The sequence below is a fragment of the Rhinolophus sinicus genome, chromosome 2 (genome assembly GCF_057876585.1).
Source record: "Rhinolophus sinicus isolate RSI-liver-muscle chromosome 2, RSI-T2T, whole genome shotgun sequence".
NCBI classification, from domain to species: Eukaryota; Metazoa; Chordata; class Mammalia; order Chiroptera; family Rhinolophidae; genus Rhinolophus; species Rhinolophus sinicus.
In genome coordinates this window covers 137,708,188-137,730,242 of record NC_142502.1, presented here as the reverse complement: position 1 = coordinate 137,730,242, position 22,055 = coordinate 137,708,188, and the positions used below count along the sequence as shown (strand labels likewise).

Sequence of the window (22,055 nt, the reverse complement as noted above, 5' to 3'; positions counted from 1 at the left end):
TGTAGTAGGTCTTTGCTCTTTCACTTGTAACAGAAATCAGAGATTTTTTCTAACAGGTACAGATCTCCATGCCTGATATTGTGTGGACATTTTAGACTTGAGCTCCATTCTTGTCTCCCAGTTTTTTTTGTATTTTCTAAATGTAAATATATGCTGTTATCTTCTAGCATGATACCTGGTATATAATAGGAACCCAATAAAAATTTCACTGTGAGTAGGGGTGTAGATTGATACAATATTTTTGGAGGGTAATTAGGCAGTATCTTTCAAAAATTTGTTTTGCACATCCTTCATTCGAGCAATTCTACTTCTGGAATTTAGCTGTAGTTGTATACATGTTTAAGGATGTTTACATTGCAGCCTTTCTGTAATGGAGAACAAAAAAACTGAAAACACCTAAAAGTCCATCGATATTGAACTGGTTGTGTAAATTATGGTGGTATTTATGATCAGTGGGATACTATGCAGCTATTAAACATAATAGCATGTACACATAAATTGACTGGGAAAAATCAGAATCCGAGATATATTGTAGAATATGTATAGTCTGCTGCTTTTATGTGAGATAGAGGATGTCCATATATGTACAAATAAATATTTGTATAAACTATACAACAAGTGTGAATGTAAGCACTTGGAAATATCTAAAAGAGCCACTCAAGGAAGTAGGGGAGTAGGCCTTTTCATTCCATATGCTGCAGTATGTGAATCCTGAAGGGTGCATGCATGAACTCACGCACCTCTGCTACCGGCCGCAGGCTCAGGAGGGCACTGCAGCCACCAGAGCCCTGCTTATTAAGCAAGTTTCTCAGGCAGCCTGCGGAGTGACGTCATCACGACGGGCGGCGGCGATTTGCGGTAGCAAAGGAGCCTGGGAGCTGCCTAGGCTCTTCCGGTCCGGCGTCTTGTTTTGGAACGGAGAGAGTTGGACTGGCTCCTTGGGCGCTTTTGGCGTTTGGTGGGCGGCATTTGGGGGCCCACATGAGCCAGTGGCGTCATGCCCGCGGCAGCTGGGGCCAGGGACGCGTCTTTTCTGGACGTTCCTCAGTCAAGAAGAAGAAGGGCGGAAACCATATCCCCGAAAGGTAATTCGCCCCCACGGCGAGGCGTAGCCCTTTCAGCTCTGCTCTTGGGCCTGGGCTTCGATCTTTTAGGGTGTCTGCCTGTCCCTGTTGCTGCGCGCTTGGCCCGTGCGTCACTTCTAGGAGGCATTGACCCTTTCGCTAATCCGCCCCCAGTAGCTGAAAGGGACTGTCCGTGATGCTGTGATTTCTCCCACCCTTTGAAAAGGGAGCCTCTGGCCATTGCCCTTCGGGTAAAATGCAGAGGGACTGTTTCTTCAACATGGAACCATCCGCGTTGGGGACACCCATTAGTTACCAAAATGGAATCTCCCTGAATTCCTGGAACTGTGTTATTTTGGCACAGAAAATGTGAGTAATAAGAACTAAGTCTGAGTGAAAAAAACCCACCTTTGCCGCCGAGCTTTATATTGTTTACCGGAGTCACAAAGGGCACACTGTTGCTTCCTAACAGGTCTCATGTGAAGTAGCTTTTTCTGTAGCTTGAGATGATTAATTTTATGACTTTGGTCATATGTGCAGTGAACTCTTTTTTTATTTCTTGAGACCTTCTTTCCTTCCGTCTTATACCACATTAAGTCCTGAAAATATTTCGAATCTGTCAGCTTCTCTTGTCAGCATCCTAATACAGAACTTGCCCTATCTATTGCTGTTGGGGCCTAACTAGTGTATATATATTTACTCTTGTTTCCTTCCAACCCATTCTTCACATAAGAAGCCTTTTTAATAGGTAAATTGGAACATAGCTCATAAACATCGCTCAAAAGCATTGTTTCAAGAATGAAAACAAACTCTACCATGACCTTTAAGACTGTCTGGTCTAGAATCTTGTCTGGCTTCTCCTGCCCCAACTTGTGCCACTTTTGCCCTCATTTTCTGTGCTTCAGTTATACTGAATTAACTTTACTGAATTCTAAGGCATCTGACAGAAGTCAGCTCACATATTTTCGCTGTGACTCCTAGCATTATTAAGTAAAGTTCACAGTCCCATTTCATTTTCTTTTAAAATACCAACTTGAAGTTCCCTACTGATTGAATTTGATGGCATGAGTTATATGAGAACTAAAAATAAACTTTGAAGGGAAAGAATTGAAAATAAATTATTTTCAGTCTACATGTATGTATTAGTGACACCTTAGTATTCAGGACGAGGCTAGGTTTTATCAGGGTTTCAGAAGTTCTGCCCATCTGTGGTTTATAGGTATGCCTTGCTTTGTTGAAAACTTGGCACGGTTTTGTTGCCTTGTATCTGTTTTCGAGATGGGGAAACAGGAAGAAGGAAGTAGAGGTGGTTAGTAGGCGGGGTTGAAAAAGTAGAGCAGAGGGGCCGGCCCGGTGGCTCAGGCGGTTAGAGCTCCATGCTCCTAACTCCGAAGGCTGCCGGTTCGATTCCCACATGGGCCAGTGGGCTCTCAACCACAAGGTTGCCAGTTCAATTCCTCGAGTCCCGCAAGGGATGGTGGGCTCTGCCCCCTGCAACTAAGATTGAACACGGCACCTTGAGCTGAGCTGCCTCCCGGATGGCTCAGTTGTTGGTTGGAGCATGGGCTCTCAACCACAAGGTTGCCAGTTCAATTCCTCGAGTCCCGCAAGGGATGGTGGGCAGCGCCCCCTGCAACTAAAATTGAACACGGCACCTTGAGCTGAGCTGCCGCTGAGCTCCCGGATGGCTCAGTTGGTTGGAGTGCGTCCTCTCAACCACAAGGTTGCCGGTTCGACTCCCGCAAGGGATGGTGGGCTGTGCCCCCTGCAACTAGCAACGGCAACTGGACCTGGAGCTGAGCTGCGCCCTCCACAACTAAGACTGAAAGAACAACAACTTGAAGCTGAACAGAACCCTCCACAACTAAGATTGAAAGGACAACAATTTGACCATTGTTCCCCAATAAAGTCCTGTTCCCCTTCCCCAATAAAATCTTTAAAAAAAAAAAAAAAAAAGAAAAAGTAGAGCAGAGAGAAGAGGGGACTTACTGTGTGGGATATGATTTCTATTTTCAAGGAGTCTTCAGTCTGCAGGGAGACAGGCTAACATACAATCTGGCTAACAAAAAATATATTAATAGGTGGAAAGACTATCTCCCAATTGGACAGCGGATGCCTGGGACTCGTTTCATTGCTTTCAAAGTTCCTTTGAAGAAGGTAAGCAAAAGTTAATTCAATATTCTTTCAGAAATCTGAATTCACCATGTAGAACACTGATTCTCAGTCCTATCATACTCCATTTTCTCTTTTTATAGAGCAAATACTTAGTAATCCACCCTTTACTGTCCTGAAATGAAATTTGACCCCACCCACTAAATGCCAGTAAGACCCCTTCGCTCCCATCATAGATAAATACGACCTACTTACACACTTAATTTTAAAGAAAAAAATCGGGATAATGCTTTAATATAAGGAATAAGTGAAAGAATTTATAATAAAGTAATGTATTTATATTTCATTATGTAAATGTTTAGGGATGACTGTACTAGATATAAAGAAGTAGTTACTTGCACCGTGAATGCAGAAACTGCAAATGCAGACTGATCTAGTTGGGTTATATGGCCTTAGTGGTAGGAGTTTCCATGACAGTGAACAGCTCTTAGTAGTCTTCCAAATAAAACAAAATGTAGTCTTCACTTGGTTAGTAAGGTGATTACTATCCAAGAAAATTCAATGTACGTTAAAACTGTGCAAAAACCCTTTGTGTTTATTTGTGAAACAGCATTAGTATCTAAGGCTTAGATAATTATGAACAGTTGAGGACATTCAGGAGTCATTCAGGTATGCGACACATTTGTAGGACTGTTCTGATTTGGCAAGATGTCTAGCATCCTTGACCCCACCCAGGTAAATGCCAGTGAGATCCCTTCGCTCCCATCTTTACCACCAAAAAAATGCCCTAGATCAGCAAGGTTAGGATTTCAGCATGGAAATTTTGAAAATTGTGATTTTTGTTTGAACTAAGAAAGAAATAGGTGGGGAAAGCATTTCATCAATTGTACAAAAGGTGAGAAGAGATGATGTCTCATTAAACTGCCCAGCATAGCATGGATTTGGATCAGGAAAAGCACACTTTGAATGTATTGGGAATTTAATTTGTGACTCAGGTCATAGTTTCTTCTTCACCTACTATGTCAGTTCTTCTGCATTTCTGGGCTTAAAAATCAGTCATTTCATAAAGATGAACATGGTTCTCATTCACGTCCACCAACACCAAAGCATGGTGTTTGACATATAAGAAATATTTAATAACCTGTTGTTGAATGAATGGACTCCCCACCCACATTTGCAGTTGCTGTGAATTGTCTCGTATGGTCCTCCTCCTCCCTATGCAATTGTCCTGACTCCTCAAGTCCCTACTCCACGGCCTCTGAACGTATATTCCTGAGGTTTTATAAGGGTCCCCGCTTAGTCCCTTGCCTGAAAGTATATCAGCAAGAGAGAAAACAGGCAGTCTCTTCAGTTTTCTTTCCTCCACACAGCCACAAATCTTCCCTATGTGATGTCATTATTAAAAGCCTCTTCTAGCCCTGTATACTCAAGTGATTTTATTCAGTGCTGGGATTGTTTAAACCACCATAAAGGGAATTACAAAGCTGTGTAACCACTCCCAGTGCAGTCCCTATTCATGCAGTAGAGTGAGGGAGATGAAGTAATTACCCCTGTGTGGCAATGAAATGTGACATTGGTGTCCCATGTGTTTTAGGGAAGTCACCCATGGAAAAGCTGCCTCAATCCTTGACAGTCACTTCTCAAAGCACACTGGAATATAAAATAGAATATGTTATGTGTCAGATAAATATGATGGCAAGAAATACCTAGGCATTCAAAGGAGGAGAAAATAATAACAGTTAATCAAGGAGGCTTCCTAAAGGGTGTGACTTATTTCATTTTCTAAAGTTAGTTATTTTTCAGATAGCTCGAGATGATCATTGATCCCATCAGCTCCAAGTCTTCAAGAAACTGGAAATTATTTTGTCTGCCTTGTAATTCATTTACTCTTCAAAACTTTTACAATATTATGTGGAAGACTCAACATCATGAATCTGTTAAATCTTCCTAAGTTAATTTGTAAGTTTAACGTCTCCAATAGGCTGATTCTAAAACTCACATAGAAAAATAAACATAAATAACCAGGAAAATTCTGAAAAAGAAGAAGAATGGTGGAAGGGGGTCATCTAGCCCTACCAGATATTAAACCATATTAAAAGTTGCTGGAACACAGGATTTTTAGGGCAGTGAAACTATTCTGTATAATGCTATAACGGTAAATACATATCATTATAAATTGGTCATAACCCATGGAATTATAAAACAAAGAATGATTCATAACGTAAACTATGAACTTCTATTGATAATGATGTGTTAGTGTTGGTTCATTGATTCTAACAAATGTACACTAGTGTGGAATGTTGTTGGTGGGGAAGGCTGTGTGGGGTAAAGGGGAGAGGGTATAAGTGGGAACTCTGAATATTCTGCTCAGTTTTACTGGGAACCTAAAAGTGCTCTAAAAACTATATATATTTTTAAAAAAACCATGGTGTTGCTGGCACTTGAATAACCAATAAGATCAATGGAACAGAGCACATAAATAAGCCAAGTACATAAAGAATACTTAGTGGTGAAAGCCATTCTTCATATATAGAGACATTCAAGAAGTATTTTTAAGTGCCTATGTGGAGGCACTCCCCTTGGAGCTAGAGGTGCAGTGGTGTACAAAATTGATGTAGTCCCTGCCTTCTGGGAGTTTACAGTCTGGTAGGAGACCAACATGAAACCAACACAGAAATAAATATATAGATATAAATTTATTTTCTTCTCTCCAATCTCTCTGGAAGAAAGGACTGTCACATAGCTTGTAAATTACAAAAACGTGAACTTGCCTTTGAGTCTCATTGTATGTTAGCATCACAGGGCTTGAATAAATGGATAATGTAATAAAGGATTCTAAGTATGTCTTTGCTGTTTCTTATTATTTCATTGTCTCTGACAGAGCTTTGAAGAGAATCTTGTTCCAGAAGAACGTTTTTCTCCCTTGGATCTTTTTAACAAAATCCAAGAACAAAATGAAGAACTTGGACTGATTATTGATTTAACGTATACTCACCGCTATTATAAACCAGAGGTAAATGGAAACCTCAATTGAAAATTGATTCTATAATAATTCATAGTAATTAGTAGTTATCACCTATGCTAAGATGAATCCAGGCCTTTCATACCTATGCTAAGATGAATCCAGGCCTTTCATGAGTTCAAAAAGGGAACCAAGTAGTTTCCTTAATTACAAATAACTAATTGCTGTCTCAAAATGAGATTAAAGACATGAATTGAACTCGATATTTGGCAGTAGGCTCTGTATGTGCTTAAATTCTATACGCTTCTGTATTTTGTATTCTGCAAATGAAGTAAACTTTTAGAAAGCATAGTAGTATCCTAGAAGAAAAGAAAGGAATATTCATTATGTCTTTAGCACTTATTTTAAGCAGTTGTCTGAGCCTGTATAAACATCACGGTAAAAGACAAGTTGTTCTCAAATTGTATATTGCTTTTCCTAACACCTTTTGGTGTAATACAAACCCCATATATTCTGTTAGCCCATATGCCATATCTGTGGGGAAGAATTCTCCTGAGCAGTTCCATGGCCTTGGAAAACAACACCCAATGTTTGTTAATATTTATGTAGTAGTTTGCCGTTTAAAAAGCAATTTCACATGCCTTGACTTAGTTAATCCACACAACAGTCCTTTGCTGATGAAGTAGTGGTGGTACTGATACATCCTACTGAGTGCTCAGCTGCACTAAGCGCTGCACTGTGATCACAGTTACTCATTTTACAAATGATGAAGCTGAGGCTTAGAAAAGGAAGAATTAAAGCTTGAATTCAGTTCTTTTTTTATTGTAGTAAAATACACATAAATGACATTTATCATTTGAACCACAAGTGTACAATTCAGTGGCATTAAATACTTCACAGTGTAACCACCACCACTGTTTATAAGCAAAACTTTTTCATCCTCCTCAACAAAAGCGCTGTAACCATTAAGCAATAACAACCTCATTTCCCTTCCCCTCAACTCTTTATTTTCTGTCTCTGTGAATTTGCCTATGCTAGGTACCTCATAGAAGCAGAATCATATATTATTTGTCCTTTGCCTGGATTATTTCACTAAACATGTTTTCGAGGTTCATCCATGTTATAGCATGTAATAAAATGACACTCCTTTTCATAGGTGAATAATATTCCATGTGTGTATGTACCATATTTTCTTTATCCATTCATCTGTTGATGGCCACTTGGGTTGTTCCCACTTTTTGGCTGTTGTGAATCATGCTGCTACAAACATGGGTTTTGCAAATACTTGTTCAAATCCCTGCTTTCGGTTATTTTAGATGTATGGGTAGGAATGGAGTTGTTGGATCATATGATAGTTCTGTTTAACTTTTGAGAAACCGTTAGACTGTTTTCCACAGTGTTGTCTTGTTTTTAAACAGTTATATAAATTTTAAACATGTATAGGAGTAGACATTATACTGTGGAGTGCTTGTTGTTCTCCCATGAACTCATCCAGCTTTAATATTTATCAACTGATACCGTGTTTCATCTACACTCCTGTTTCACCACATTTTGTGTTACTTTGAAGCAGATTCCAGATCTGTCATTTCAATTGCACATTTTTTGTATATATATTTAAAATAAAGGACTTTTATTCCTTAATATCATTCTTTAATATTAAATATCCCGTCAGCACACAAATTTATAGTTGTCTTCTAAATGTCATTAAACACTTGTTTTTGAGAATTTGAATTAGAGCCAAATAAGTTCCACATTTTGCATTTGATTGTTAGGTCTCTGAAGTTTTATTTAACCTATAGGTTCTCCCTCCATGTCTCTCACTTTCTTTTATTTCCCCTCTTGAATTTTATTTTCTGAAGAAACCAGGTAGTTTGTCCCATATAGATTTTGGTGATTGCATCCCTGTGGGTTGTTAACATATTCTTCAGTCCTTTTATTGTAAATTGATAATCGGATCTAGAAACTAGATCCGATTGGATCAGATTCAGGCTTTTTTTTTTTTTCCTTTCCTTTTTTTGCAAGACATTTTTATAGGTGATAACATTTTTTCTATGTAGACATGCAAGTGATGGCCTCTTTCTGTAATAGTAGCTAAGTCACTAATGATTGATGCCCACATCCATTAATTCAGTTGGGGCTTCAAAAGTGATTTCTGTTGTTCTTTTCTTTTATAATCTGGGTATATTTCTATCAAGAGAAGCTTTCCCTCATCAACTATTTGGTTGCCCAGTTGTAGAGGTATGATTCTTTCCTTTTTATCAGTTTTCAAAATAATGAGTTGATTCACTAACATCCTCCAGTAGTGACCAGTTAGCTTTTACTTTTTTGTATCATGGATTTCATTGCAGGTATTCTTATTGAGCCACAAATCGAGGCCCTGTTTGGCCAGTTGGAGCTTCTCAGTTTGAGTCCTGAATCCTTTAGACATAACACGACATCAGTTGTTCCTACACTTTTTCAGTGGTCACAGTTAGGAAATGTGTTTGTATGTTTGTTTTTAATATAAAATACACCGTAGGCTCATACTTCAGAATTACAGAATTAAATTCAGAGCTATAGGATTTTTTTTAGCTTCTGGCTTTTATCAGTATCTACTTTCTCCCACCCCAAGAATAGTAGTTCTCAATAGTGCCTGGAATTTACTGTGTCTCACAATTCAAATCCAAGTTTTTCTGACTATTTTATTTAAATCACAGCTGCTTTATGACCCTTGAAATATAAAATATTAGGTAGAACTATTTATACAATTTTTAGTTATATATACATTCATTCACATGAATTTTGCTTTCAGTTTTGTATACCTATTGACTATCCATTCTGTAGTTTTAATGAAAATCAAGCGATTCTTCCTGGTTAAAGCAGCTTTGGAAAAAATGTCTCTCTCATCAGAATTACTGACATACTAAGTTTATTATAATCTCTTGGTTTATATTCTGGCTCTTCTAATTAATTTTTAATTATTTCCCTACAAAAGAAATAATATATATTTTCATGGTTCTGCCTCATAGGACTTACCAGAAACTGTTCCTTACTTAAAGATTTATACAGTTGGGCATCAGGTACCTGATGATGACACTATTTTTAAATTCAAGTGTGCTGTTAATGGGTTTTTGAAAGAAAATAAAGATAACGGTGAGTTTATTTTTTTCTTACGTGAACTTTGGTATGCATTTTGAATGGGATTGGGGATTTTTAATATTTTTAATAGTTCTGAAATTAGGCCTTATGTTTGCTAATGTGGACATACCAAGTGGTACTGATAGAGTAAGTCATTTTTTCTTTTCATGGTTACAAATAAATAATTTAGTTTGGAAAGTGGATTTAGTGAGACATGTGAACTGCACTAGCTCACGCATCTCTTTTTTAAGCAATTTGAATGGGAAATATATATATTAAAATAAATATGTTCATTTGTCTTATTTATTGGATAAGAGGTGCATGGAAGAAAAGATTAGACTCTCAGCTTCTTGGAGTAAACAAAAGGCAAAGGTTTGGAGTGAAACAGACGCCTAGAAGCAGAACAAAACGGAGTGGATTGTGCAGCTGCATCCTCCTCATATGTACTTGATTTAAGATAATTCTGCTGCTTTTCCACTTCGGGTGCAAGTGAGGAAGGGCACTGCCTCCTCTTATTCTTAGTCTTCAGACAGGAAGAACTTAAGAGGGTGGTGTTTTCTTGTTCCTGCTTTAAAATCTACCTTACTCTGTTGAAAATAGATCTTAATAGCTTCTAAATTTTAAGCATTCAGTTGCCTTTTTCTGGCATCTGACTATCAGAAGGAACATGGCATTTGCCAAATTTTTAGACAGGCATCTTTTTTCTTGGGAAGCCACTCACCCACAGGACAAAGTGTTCATTTTACCCTCTTCCTAAATTTAGCTTAAGGGGTGTATCCCTTATTAAGTAAATCTAACGTAGTAAATATGCCATATATCTGTGTATGTATATGCATATAAACAGAGTAGGGGAGAAAGACTAGAATAGAGATGGGAAGGTAGGGAGTGCGAGGTGAGAGAGAGAGGGGGTCAGTGGGTTTTAAGATAAATTTTCCAACTATAACCTGGTCTATTAATGTAGGCACTAGCTCTTAAATATCTTAAGCCCTGATCATAGATCTCCCCTGTACTTTAAAACTTGAGAGGTTGGACTTTGCCTGTGATAACCACAACGTCTACAGAGGTAAATTATCTTATTTCTCATAACTGTAGTCACAGAAATATTACCTCTTTAAGATACTAGGGTGCAGCTGCCAGCCTGCTCACTGTTTCCAGGTTCCTTTGTGTGGAATTACTATAAAATGTTCCATCTGTTTCTGTGAGGGCTGAAAGTGCATGAGAACATGTGTGTGACCTTGATGTTCACGTTACACTGAGTGTAGTCTGTTGCGTAGGCTGACCCCCTTACTCGTCTTCTGCTTGCGTTGTGCTGACTTCTCTGTGTCTTGCAATGCTCCCTGCCGTAGCGGGCTCGGGACCTGGCTTATGATCCATTGGGCTACCTCTACTATAAGCCCCTCCCACAGATACCAGGCTCACTGAAGAAGAGGAGGAGCCTACATAATCCCCTCCCTAGAACTGGTAGAGAGACAGAAAATAAATTATTCAGTAAACACTTGAGAGCCTTTTAGGTTTATTGTTAGGGTACGGGGACTCAGAGGTGAATAGCAGTCTTTGTTCATTAGAACGTTACAGTTATCTAGGAAGATAAACATGTAACTATAAGACAGTGGGTTAATTATAATAGAAGAATAAGTTAAGTACATTGGGAATATAGAGATTTAGGAAGGCCTTACTGAGGAGTCAATGTTTGAGCCAGGCTGGGGGGAAAGAAGATTTTACCAGAATGAGGAAAGGACAGCTCAGGTATTGGGAATAGGTAGAAAAAGGCACAGGGCTTAAACTTGTGGCATGGAGAGGTGGTCTCTGGTACCATTAGACAGTAGTGTGAAAGGGCATAGAATTCATATGTTCATTTTCAACAAATACTTATATAACACCTTCGAAGTTGAAGACACTGTTGTAGGAAGTAGGAACAGAAGCAAGTTCTTGTACACTTTACGTTCTAGTGGGGGAGAGACAGAAACAAGTGAATATATGGAATATCAGATGGTGGTAAGTGCTTTGGAGAATAACAAAATAATAAAGGGATGAGAGAATATGGGTGAAGGGAAGTCCTGTTTATTAAGATACCATTTTAGCAGAGTCTTCGTGGAAAGGAGGAACCAAGCCATTGGATATCTGGGGGAGGCAAGTGGGTAGTGTTGTAAGGCAGAGGGAATAGTAGGTGCAAAGTCCCTGAGGCATGACTAGCCTCAGAATGTTTGAAGAATATTGAGGAGACAGTGTGGCTGGAGCAGGGAGAGTGAGTGAAGTTAAATCAGTAGAAAATGGGATCAGAGAGGTTGGCAAGGAGCAGGAGGACGTGGATCATGTAGGTCCTTGTAAGTCAGTTCAGATCATTGTGGATTTACAGTTCAGTGAGACAGATTGATACTCATTTATAAAGAGTTCTAAATGCTCTGCTAAACATTTATTCCCTGCAAAATGAAGATTTTTAAGCAAGGGAGCAACCCAGCCAAGTATATATTTTAGGAAGGACATCTTCCATATGGAGGATCAATTGAAATACAAGAGATTAGAACTAGGTAGTAATCTAGGCAGGAGATGGCGAGTGCCTTCCTACCAGACACCACCTAGTCACAGGCATAAATTTTGCAGAGAATTATTACATGTTGTTTTTTTATATAGTTTCTCATACAATTTTTTTAAATGATGGACTTAGAAATCCTATTGCATAGTTGGAAAAATCTTAGACTTGATTCTCATCTTTGTTCTGATGCCTGCTGTGTAGCCTGGTCTTACATCTCCAAGTCTTACTTTTTTCATTGTAAACTACAAAATGTTTATCCAAGTGCGTATGAGTACTTCATTCACCAGGCACATAGACCTGTAGCGGGTAAGAAGCAGCAAATGAGAGGAGGCCTGGAAGTGCCTTGGGAACTCAGGAGTACTATAGAAAATGTTCTCTTTAGCATTCAGTATTAAAAATTAAGGCATTCCATTTGTTTCACTCAGAAACAAATTTCATTTTTCGTACAGCCTGTTTTTCTTTAACTCTCTTTTTCTATAATTAAGTCAATTACTGATGAACATTCTATATTAAGACAAATGGGTTTGTCTCAGTGCAGTTTTATTGTTAGTATCTGACCAGGCATTTCCCAGTTTACACTATTGTGTCTAATTGAGGACTATGCAAAATTTCCCAGAGACAATGAATTTTGACTTTATATTACATGATTGTTTATAGTATGTTCCTAAAAAAACACATTTCTCTTCAGAATTATTTATTTTCAGGGCAGCGCTAGTGTTGTAACTAATAAATGTTACTCTTCAGAAAATAAAATAGTGTAATTTGTTTTTAGGGTTTCTACTTCATTTATTTAACTCTATATTCCCTATTTTATAGATAAACTTATTGGTGTCCACTGTACCCATGGTTTAAACAGGACTGGCTACCTCATCTGCAGGTGAGTTGCCAACCCCAAGAGGCAGACCATGTTTAAGTGGTTTTTTTGTAAACAGTAATATGAACTAGTTGTAAAAAATGCAATCGGTACAGAAATGTGTGAAGTAGAAAACAGTCCTTCACCTCGATTACCACCAGTAATGATTTGGTACCTATTTTTTCACACTTTAAAAATGCAGATATAAGCATATGGTATACTGGGCGTGCCGAAAAAATATATACACATGACTTGTATTCATCTTTTGTTATCGGTATATATTGGTTATTACAATTTTAATACAGTTTTTTTCCCTTTCTTAAAATGTTTATATATATTTTTTGGCACCCTCTGTATATTGGTATAATATTTAGACATTCTGTTTTACAATTCAGTATACGGTAGACATCTTCCTATGAAAGTATTTGGAGACCTCATTCTTTTTAAAAGCTGCATTATTCCTTTGCTAGCTGATGAACTTAAAAATCAGAAGATTTTGATATTATAAAACATTGAAATGCTGAATATCCCTCCATGAACATCTGAATATATATATGCTATTGTCTCAAAAATAATTTCATTCAGAATGGAATTTATGAATCAAAGAGTTTATGCCATTACGCTTTTTGTGGATATTTATGTTTGTTCATTCCAAAAATATTTGTTTAGCATCTGATATGTGTAAGCACTATGCAGGGTGCTAGCAAAAAGACTTGTGAGACTTTGGGCTCAAAGAGACTTGGCAAGTCCTTTTGGACCCTAGTAGTCTAGAGAGGTAATAGCTATTCAAGAATCACACAAATGCATATAGAATTACAACTCTCACAAGTGCCAAGAAAGAGAGGGACATGGTACTATGAGAGCATGTTAATAGGATTTGACCTCATCATGGAGATTAGAGAAGGTTTCCATGGGGATGTTTGAGCTGACATCTAAAGGATGAGTAGGTATCAACAAGATAGGGACATTGGAGAGACAATTCTGGAATATATTATACATAAGGAATGGTGAGGACCGCGTAACAGGAAAGCATATACTGTGTTGGAGGAACTTACCAGGGAGGCTGGGCCATGGGGGAAGTATGGTATCAAAATGGAGCTGGGTGGACAACAACCAAGATGGCACAGTAGTTAAACACTGTGTTTACCTTCTCTCACAACCACATCAAAATTACAACTAATTTACAAAACAACCATTATTGAGAATCACCTAAAATCAAGCTGAACTGAAGCCTTTCAACTAAGGACTTGCAGAAGAAGCCACCTCCAGCCTGGTGGGAAAGTCAGAGATGCAGAACGGGCTGGTCCCACACCTGCGTGTGACTACTAAAGATCAGGAGGGCTATTTTGGTGGTGGGGATCCCCTCCCCATCCCCTAGAGGAGCGAGAGATTCCAGCCCAGGGTTCCAGTGCCAGGGAGAGAAGTCCTCATAATTTCTGCCTGTGAAAACCAGTGGAGATTGTGACTGACTGAGACTGAGTACAGCTGCACTCACAGGTGCTTCTCTTAAAGGGATGGGGTGTGCAGACTTACCCACCAACGGAATCGCACGCTCTGAGTTCAAGCACTGGGGCAGCAGCTGGAGAGGCAGCAGGGACAAATGGTGGGGAATTTAGTTGTCTGGCTTGGGAAACGGGCTGGAGAGGTGGCTTTCTCCTGGACTGGGTAGCTGGTGGAGGCCATTGTTTCTTTGTTGAGTCCTCCCCTTTCCCTGCATGCGAACACAGGCAGCCACCATTTCTGCGTCTCCGCGATTAGTTTGCCACGCCCTGGCGATTTGAGATCTGGCCCCACCCAACTTTCAGGCACACCCAGGCTGCTTTCAGTGGCTTTTTCGTGCAGACCACCTGCCTTGGCTCAAGCTTCAGACTTTCCTAGGGTCTCTCAAAGGTTTGCAGAACCCAGATAAGCAGTATTTGGCTTGAGTATGTCCTGTACCTCTGGCTAAGCAGCCCTAAGCTGGCACTAGTGGCAGCCAGCCTTGGTTTGTGGCTTGGCCTCTCAGGGCACTTCCAAGCACAGCACCAGCGTCAGCCATCTATGGATTTCTTTCTGGCTCCCACTGGGTAGTCCTGGGTGGGCCACGGGCGGTGGCTGAAGTAAACCTCCAGCGAATCCCCTCCAAGATGGTCCTGGGGCTGGCACCTCCAATGTCCAGCTTCAAAACAAGCTGGAGCATCACCCAGCTACCTCCAAGTACGACACCCATGGGGCAGATTGGGCAGGCACCAGAATCCTTCTGAGACAGGTCCTGCTCCGTAGGGTCAGCCCCTGCACAACTCTTCCACTGTAATCAAGGCCAGTCCTCACAACCAGTAAACCCAAGGGTCAGTCCCTCACACTGATGGGCAATTATCAACCAAGGCTCAACTATAAGAGGAGGGCACACACAACTCACACAAAGGACAACCTGGAGCACAACAAAACCAGAAAGACTGCTCCACTGAACCCCACATAAGGCCACACTATTAAGTCTGGAAGACATAGCAGCCCTACCTAATATAGAGAAACAAACACAGGGAGGCAGCCCAAATGGGAAGACAAAGAAACATGTCCCAAATAACAGAACAAAGCTCCAGAAAAAGAGCTAAGCGAAACGGAGATAAGCAATCTATCAGACACAGAGTACCAAACACTGGTTATAAGAATGCTCAATGATCTCAGGGAGAACTTCAACAGAGAGATAGGAAGCATAATAATGGAGATGGAAACCATAAAAAAAGAACCAGTCAGAAATAAAGGATACAATAATGGAAATGAAGAATATATTACAAGGAATCAAGAGTAGATTAGATGAAGCAGAGGATCCAACCAGCAATGTAGAAGATAAGGTAGCAGAAAACACCCAACCAGAACAACAAAAAGAATCCAAAAAATTGAGGAGAGTTTAAGGGGCCTCCAGGACAATATCAAGCGTACCAACATTCGCATTATAGGGGTACCAGAAGGAGAAAAGAGAAAGCAAGGAATTGAAAACCTGTTTGAAGAAACAATGACAGAAAACTTCCCTGACCTGGTGAAGGACATGGACATACAAGCCCAGGAATCACAGAGTCCCAAACAAGATAAACCCAAAGAGGTCAACACCAAGACACATCATAATTAAAATGCCAAAGGTTAAATACAAAGAGAGAATCTAAACAGCAGCAAGAGAAAAGCAGTTAGTTACCTACAAGGGAGCGCCCATAAGACTGTCAGCTGATTTCTCAACAGAAACTTTGCAGGCAAGAAGGGAGTGGCAGGAAATATTCCAAGTGATGAAAAGCAACCACATACAACCAAGATTGCTCTCCTCAGCAAGGCTGTCATTTAGAATTGAAGGACAGATAAGGAGTTTCCCAGACAAGAAAAAGCTGAAGGAGTTCATTACCACCAAACCAGTATTACAAGGAATTTTAGAGGGACTTCTTTGAGATGGGAGGGGGGTTAAGGATGGGTGAACGGGGAAGGGATTAAGAAGTACAAGTTGGTTGTTATACAGTAGTCATGGGGATGTGGGGTATAGCATAAGGAATATAGTCAACAATATTGTAATAACTAGGTATGGTACCAGATAGATACTAGATTTATCAGTATTATAGTTATGAATGGGGTTGTGGTCAGGGTGGAAAAGTTGAAGGCATTAAGAAATACAAATTGATAGTTAATACAGTATGGGGAATATAATCAACAATGTTGTAAAGATCATGTAAGGTGCCAGATGAGCACTGGACTTATCAGGGAGATCACTTCATAGACTGTGTAGGTGCCTGACCAATGGGCTGTACACCTGAAGAGCTGAAGTAGAATAATAGTGAATGTGAACTATAACTAAATATATAAGTTTTTGTATAGTCACGGGATGTGGAGTACAACATAGGGAAGATAGTTGATGGTATTGTAACAGCCATGTAAGATGGCAGAGAGGTAGTTGCTTGGAGGGTGGGTTGTAACTTTATGAAGAGTTTTAAATGTCTAACCATTACATTGCTTTGTACACCTGAAACTAATAAATTTTTTTTTTAAATGGAGCTGGAAGTATGTGTAGGAACTAGATCGTGCAGGCCTATGTTTAAGGTTTTAGACTTTATTTTAAGAGTAATAGAAAACCATAGAACTTTTTCTGTGTTACAGAACAGTTTCTTTAGTACTCCTGAGGGTGAGCGTGTGGAACATAATGAAGTGTGCAGTTTCAGCCTATCATTTTGGTACTGAGTGGGGAATACACTCAGGGGCAACGAGTGGAAGCAAGTAGACAAGTTAGGAGGCTCTTGTAGAAATTGAGGCATAATGGTGGCGTGGATCAGGGTGTGATGGTCATTTTGGTAGAAAGATGTGGACGTATTCTAGAGACATTTAAGTAATATTGTTAGGTCGGTGGTGGGGTTGAAGATGAAGACAAGGAAGAAATGGCTGACAGTGATGGTGACTCAAGTTTCTGGCTCATGCAGTAGGTTAGATAACATTTTTTAGATATGATACTAATATGTTTCCCAATTTGTCTTTGCTATTTGTTGATTCCTGGTAAATACTCTATCATAGTTAGTAAGTCTCCTGTTTTCAGTGAACAAAGCATTTTGATCAAAAATTACTTAGGGGCCAGCCCGGTGTCTCAGGTGGTTGGAGCTCCGTGCTCCTAACTCCGAAGGCTGCCGGTTCAATTCCCACATGGGCCACTGGGCTCTCAACCACAAGGTTGCTGGTTCAACTCCCACGAGGGATGGTGGGCTGCACCCCCTGCAACTAGCAACGGCAACTGGGCCTGGAGCTGAGCTGCGCCCTCCACAACTAAAACTGAAAGGACACCAACTTGAAGCTGAACAGCACCCTCCACAACTAATTTGAAAGGACAACAACTTGACTTGGAAAAAAGTCCTGGAAGTACACACTGTTCCCCAATAAAGTCCTGTTCCCCTTCCCCAATAAAAAAAATAAAATAAAACATGACTTTTGGACAGCTGGTTGGCACAGTTGATTAGAGCACAGTACTCATAACACCAGGGTTGCCAGTTCAGTTCCCACATGGGCCAGTGAGCTGCGCCCTCCACAACTAGATTGAAAACAACAACTTGACTTGGAGCTGATGGGTCCTGGAAAAACACACTGTTCCCCAATATTCCCCAATTTAAAAAAATGACTTGTATTTTATCAGATAAATTTTTTAAAAATTTTTATTGGGGAATTGAACTGGTGACGGTGTTATGAGCACCTCGCTCTAACCAACTGAACCAACCGGCCCACCCCAGATACATTTTTTAACACCTGATGATTTGGTTCTGTATTTTCTTCTCTTTCATTTTATTAAATTGTTGTGTTAATGTAAATAATTTTATTAATAGATTTTCTAAAGTTAGGTCATCCCTGTATTCTTGGCATAAAGCCTTTTTGTGGTCATGTTATTTTGTTATTTAATAATTATAGGATTAGATGAACTGATATTTTCTTAGGATTTTTATATTTGTAAATGAAATTGGACCTTTTCTGAAAAAACTTGATTTTTTTCTTTTTATATATAAATGACTCGAATTATGTTGTTTTGTTAGATATTTGATTGATGTAGAAGGCATGAGGCCAGATGATGCAATTGAATGTAAGTACAAGGCTTGTCACCATTTTTCCCTTTCGATAAAAATTGAAGGTGGAAGTGTAGATGAATGTCACATTTTAGAAAAAAAAAGTTTGTAGCTCATTGTTCTGACATAAGGTAATCTTTTACGAAAAGTTTATAAAGTGATGTATCTGGAAATAGTGAGATTTAACAGCCTGGATAATTAGTCAGTGGATTTCACCTTTGAACTGCTGTCTTCTGGAAAAGGTTTGTTTGCTTTTCGTACAGTTATTTTTAACAGTTCTTCAATTCCTCAGTATTCAATAGGTGCCGGGGACATTGCTTAGAAAGACAAAACTACATTGAAGACCTTCAGAATGGTCCCATCAGAAAGTAAGTTGCATTTTATATGTGAGATTTGTGGTTAAGGCGATCTGTTTTTATATCATTTAAGTTGCATATACCCATTCTTCTTGTTTATTTGCCCAGGGAAACCTAAACAGATAGGAATGGGCGGGGAGGATGGGATTGTTAGTTTCAAGGGCTGAAATGTAGACACTAAATTGGCTACCAAATTTGGAAACCAGTCACACTGTGTATAAAAACATTCTTTTTGAGGGATCGGGATTCCAGTGTATCCAGACCAAGTGCTTGTGAATACTCAACATATATGATGGAACCAGTCCACACCACTGGTAACCAAGGACCTAGCAATAACATACATTGGACCCAAGGTTACCCAACACCTTCTCGGCGTTTCCACACCCAGACCCAAGATTTGCAGCAGTCAGTAAGGTATCCCTGCTTTCCCTTTTTCTAAAATTGACATTAGAAATCAATAGTATTATAAATTAGTGCAAACACATTATGATAATGGTGAGGAATTGATGTTTTCTTACTGATTGAATTTAGGGCTGGAAAATCATATATAGGATGAGGAATATGTGGCTTTTCAGAGGCAATTGGGAAAGGGACTTAGAAATTTTCATTGACTATAAACTTAGTTTAAGCCAATAATACTTTGATGTGACTTCCAAGAAGGATCTTGCATTCTTTGGCTACGTTAATAGTGGTATAGTTTTCAGAATAAGGAAGATTGTTATTTAAAGAGTAACTACAAATTATAGGGAAAATAGTAAAATTCTAGTAGAGAAATTTGCCAAGGATTTGAACAGATAAATGAACTAAGAAATCCAAAGATTAAGCAATTTTTCTGCTAATGTCACACAGGTAGAAAACAGTAGAGCAGAGTATCTATGTATTATTTTATAAGTTTATTATGTATTTTATTAAAATTAATAATAGTTTATAATTTTTTGTTTTAAGAAAATTTTCACAGGATCAGAACGTTTACCACAGAGGTCATAACCGTCCTCATGGTCCTCGCAGGGAGGACTATTCACAAAGAAGGTATTCATGGAATGTAAAGCCAAATGCCAGTCAAGTAGTCCAGAATAAAAGATGGTATCCTGACAGTTACTATGGACTATCCTATCAAAGCTATTGTGGGTGGACCGAGTGACACAAACCTGTCCTGGAAATCTATCTGGAGACAGGAGGAAGACAGCTGGAGTGACTTTTTATAAGATGAGGTCAAATGAGGTTTATAAAAACTATTTTACTTCTCCCTTATATGTTAAAACTTATGGAAAAATTATATTGATACTTAACTGCTGATAAATTTGCAGTGTTTGCAACAGTGAAAGAAGTAATCTTGTTCCAGTCTTAAATTTTTTTAAAAGATGTTATTCTAGAACGGATAAAGTAATAAAGATCATCCCTTTTACATAATTTTTTTAAATTCTATCTTTTCTATGTATTTCCTTTTGACTAGACTTGTGATACGAATATGTGTATACAGAAGTTTTTAGTCATGTTCTATTTTGCCATGTTCTGATTCTAACCCAATCATTAAGGGTATCTTTTTTTAACCCCTAACTGTTCAAGATTTCTATTAAAATCTACCTAGGAGACAGTCTCTTTGGAATCTAATCATTATTTGTAATTAGTTGTGGTATTTTTGTAGTTATCCATTTCTTTCTTTGACATTCTCTTGTGGGATTTGACCAACTTCCTTTCACTGAATTGTCAGATATGCCATCTAACACAGAAATGGATAAACCTTGAGGGATTGATTGTCAATTGGATGGGAGAGACTGATTGATAAACTGGAATGCTGGGTAATTTACCTGACAGGGTAATTGGGATCAACTGGGTAGAACAATTCAGAAAACTTGAAAACTTTTATAGACAATAAAAGTTGCTTAATGAACAGTATAGGATATGACATATAAAGCCTGGGATGTCTGGAAGACTTGCATGGCTCCTTGTGTTTTTGCTTCTCTATTAAACATAACTTGCTGGGATCTTTCTCCACTTTCCTATCACAGTGGAGTGGTGCCTTGACCTTGTCTTTTTCTAAATTGTTTGTTTTGCTTGTATACCTCTAGAACACACAGATAGATCACTTGAGAGTTGTTCATAATTTTTAGTTGCAAAGGAAGCCACAAACCTTTGTTTGCTTAAGAGAATGTCTCACTGGGCCGGCCAGTGGCTCAGGTGGTTGGAGCACCATGCTCCTAACGCCGAGGTCAGCGGTTCGATTCAGTGCAAGCCTCATAATACCAGCATGGGCCGCCACGGAGCTGTGTCCAACACAACTAGACTAAGAAACAACGGCTTGAACTGGAGTCAGCAGGGCGGGGGGAGGCAGAAAAAGGGGGGGAGTGTCTCACCATCATGACATCATAAGCCTTGGTAGATATTTGATGAATATTTCAGCAACTTGGCTTGATTTTTTTTAAAGCCTCTGATTTTCAACATTTGTATCAGCATGTCTGATTCTTCATGTGATAGTTATTGTCTCTCTGCTCTTTTATATATGAACGACATATGGAACCTGACCCTAAGGAAGTCCTGTAATTCAACTACTGCCCTGGTCTGTGTCTAATTAGGTAGCTCAGTCAAGTTGCTACCCTTCATCTAAGTGACGGCTTATCAAGTTTTTCTCTGCCTACCACATTTAACAGAGATACAAGAGTTCTTGCTAAAAGGCTGCTCTTGTGAAATTGTTCCCCAGGATACATCCTGAAGGCTCACTGGAAAAGAAATGGGAGGAAGACAACTGATGAGGTAAAAAGAACAAGCAGGGGCAGGTATGGGAATCTGCTAGTCTAATAGTTCTAATGGTTCCTTGGCAGGCAGTTTCTGAGGAGGACCTTGCCAGCAGAAGTGTCATACAAGCACTGCCACCTTCAAAAAACCTTTCATGACACTATTGTCCCCTTCCTCTTGTTTCAGTTATCAACAGGCTTGTTAAAAACTAGTCTCCTTTTCCTGTCTTGTGTCTCATTTATTATTCAATAGAGCGTAATTCTGGCTTCTGCTCACACCCGACCATTTAAAGTTTTCTGGCTGAAAGGACCAGCAACTCCTTTTCAAAAGGTCTTTAATGTTCTGTTTAAGCTTTTAAATATATTTTTTTAAAGGCACATATGAGTAGTTTAAAGTTCAAATAGTTCTACCAAGGTTACCATGAAAAAGAATAGTCCCTAGCCACCACCACCCACAACCCCAAAGGCAGTCACTAAGGATTTTTGTATTATTTTCTGCATTTGCCTCCATAGTTAAATACTATGCTTGTACTGCCACTTCTTGATTTTTCAGTTTGTGATATTATCTATTGACTTCCTACTGTGGAAGATGAGGATTTAGCTTTTTAAAAACATCATCTACCTGCACACACACTTCTGTTGCCTCATCTTTTCAGTATAGTTATTTCCCAGCTTTTGGTTAAATCAATATTCTAAGTTCAAGTTGTTTACTAGGTAAATATCATTCACCTCTGAGCCATAGTGTACCATGATTATGTTTCCTTTCTTGTACCA

The 22,055-nt window shown here is 39.1% G+C and overlaps 1 protein-coding gene across 1 annotated transcript; it reads left to right on the top strand.

Annotated features, from left to right (window-relative positions):
- The first annotated feature begins 869 nt into the window (after window positions 1-869).
- On the top strand, window positions 870-20,146 carry DUSP11 (dual specificity phosphatase 11). The gene is made up of 9 exons (XM_019712873.3): window positions 870-1,085; window positions 3,146-3,221; window positions 6,058-6,189; window positions 9,147-9,270; window positions 12,605-12,665; window positions 18,164-18,210; window positions 18,486-18,561; window positions 18,787-18,963; window positions 19,495-20,146. Exons 1-9 carry the CDS (start codon window positions 982-984, stop codon window positions 19,688-19,690), a joined length of 993 nt encoding a protein of 330 aa, XP_019568432.2. The 5' UTR covers window positions 870-981; the 3' UTR covers window positions 19,691-20,146.
- Window positions 20,147-22,055: the final 1,909 nt, after the last annotated feature.

Excerpts from the sequence above, each read along its gene's own strand:
- DUSP11 (XM_019712873.3), top strand. The coding sequence starts at position 982 with ATGAGCCAGTGGCGTCATGCCCGCGGCAGCTGGGGCCAGGGACGCGTC. Across the intron at positions 9,271-12,604 it reads GAAAGAAAATAAAGATAACG|ATAAACTTATTGGTGTCCAC; the intron begins GTGAGTTTATTT and ends CCTATTTTATAG. Across the intron at positions 18,562-18,786 it reads CAGAATGGTCCCATCAGAAA|GGATCGGGATTCCAGTGTAT; the intron begins GTAAGTTGCATT and ends ATTCTTTTTGAG.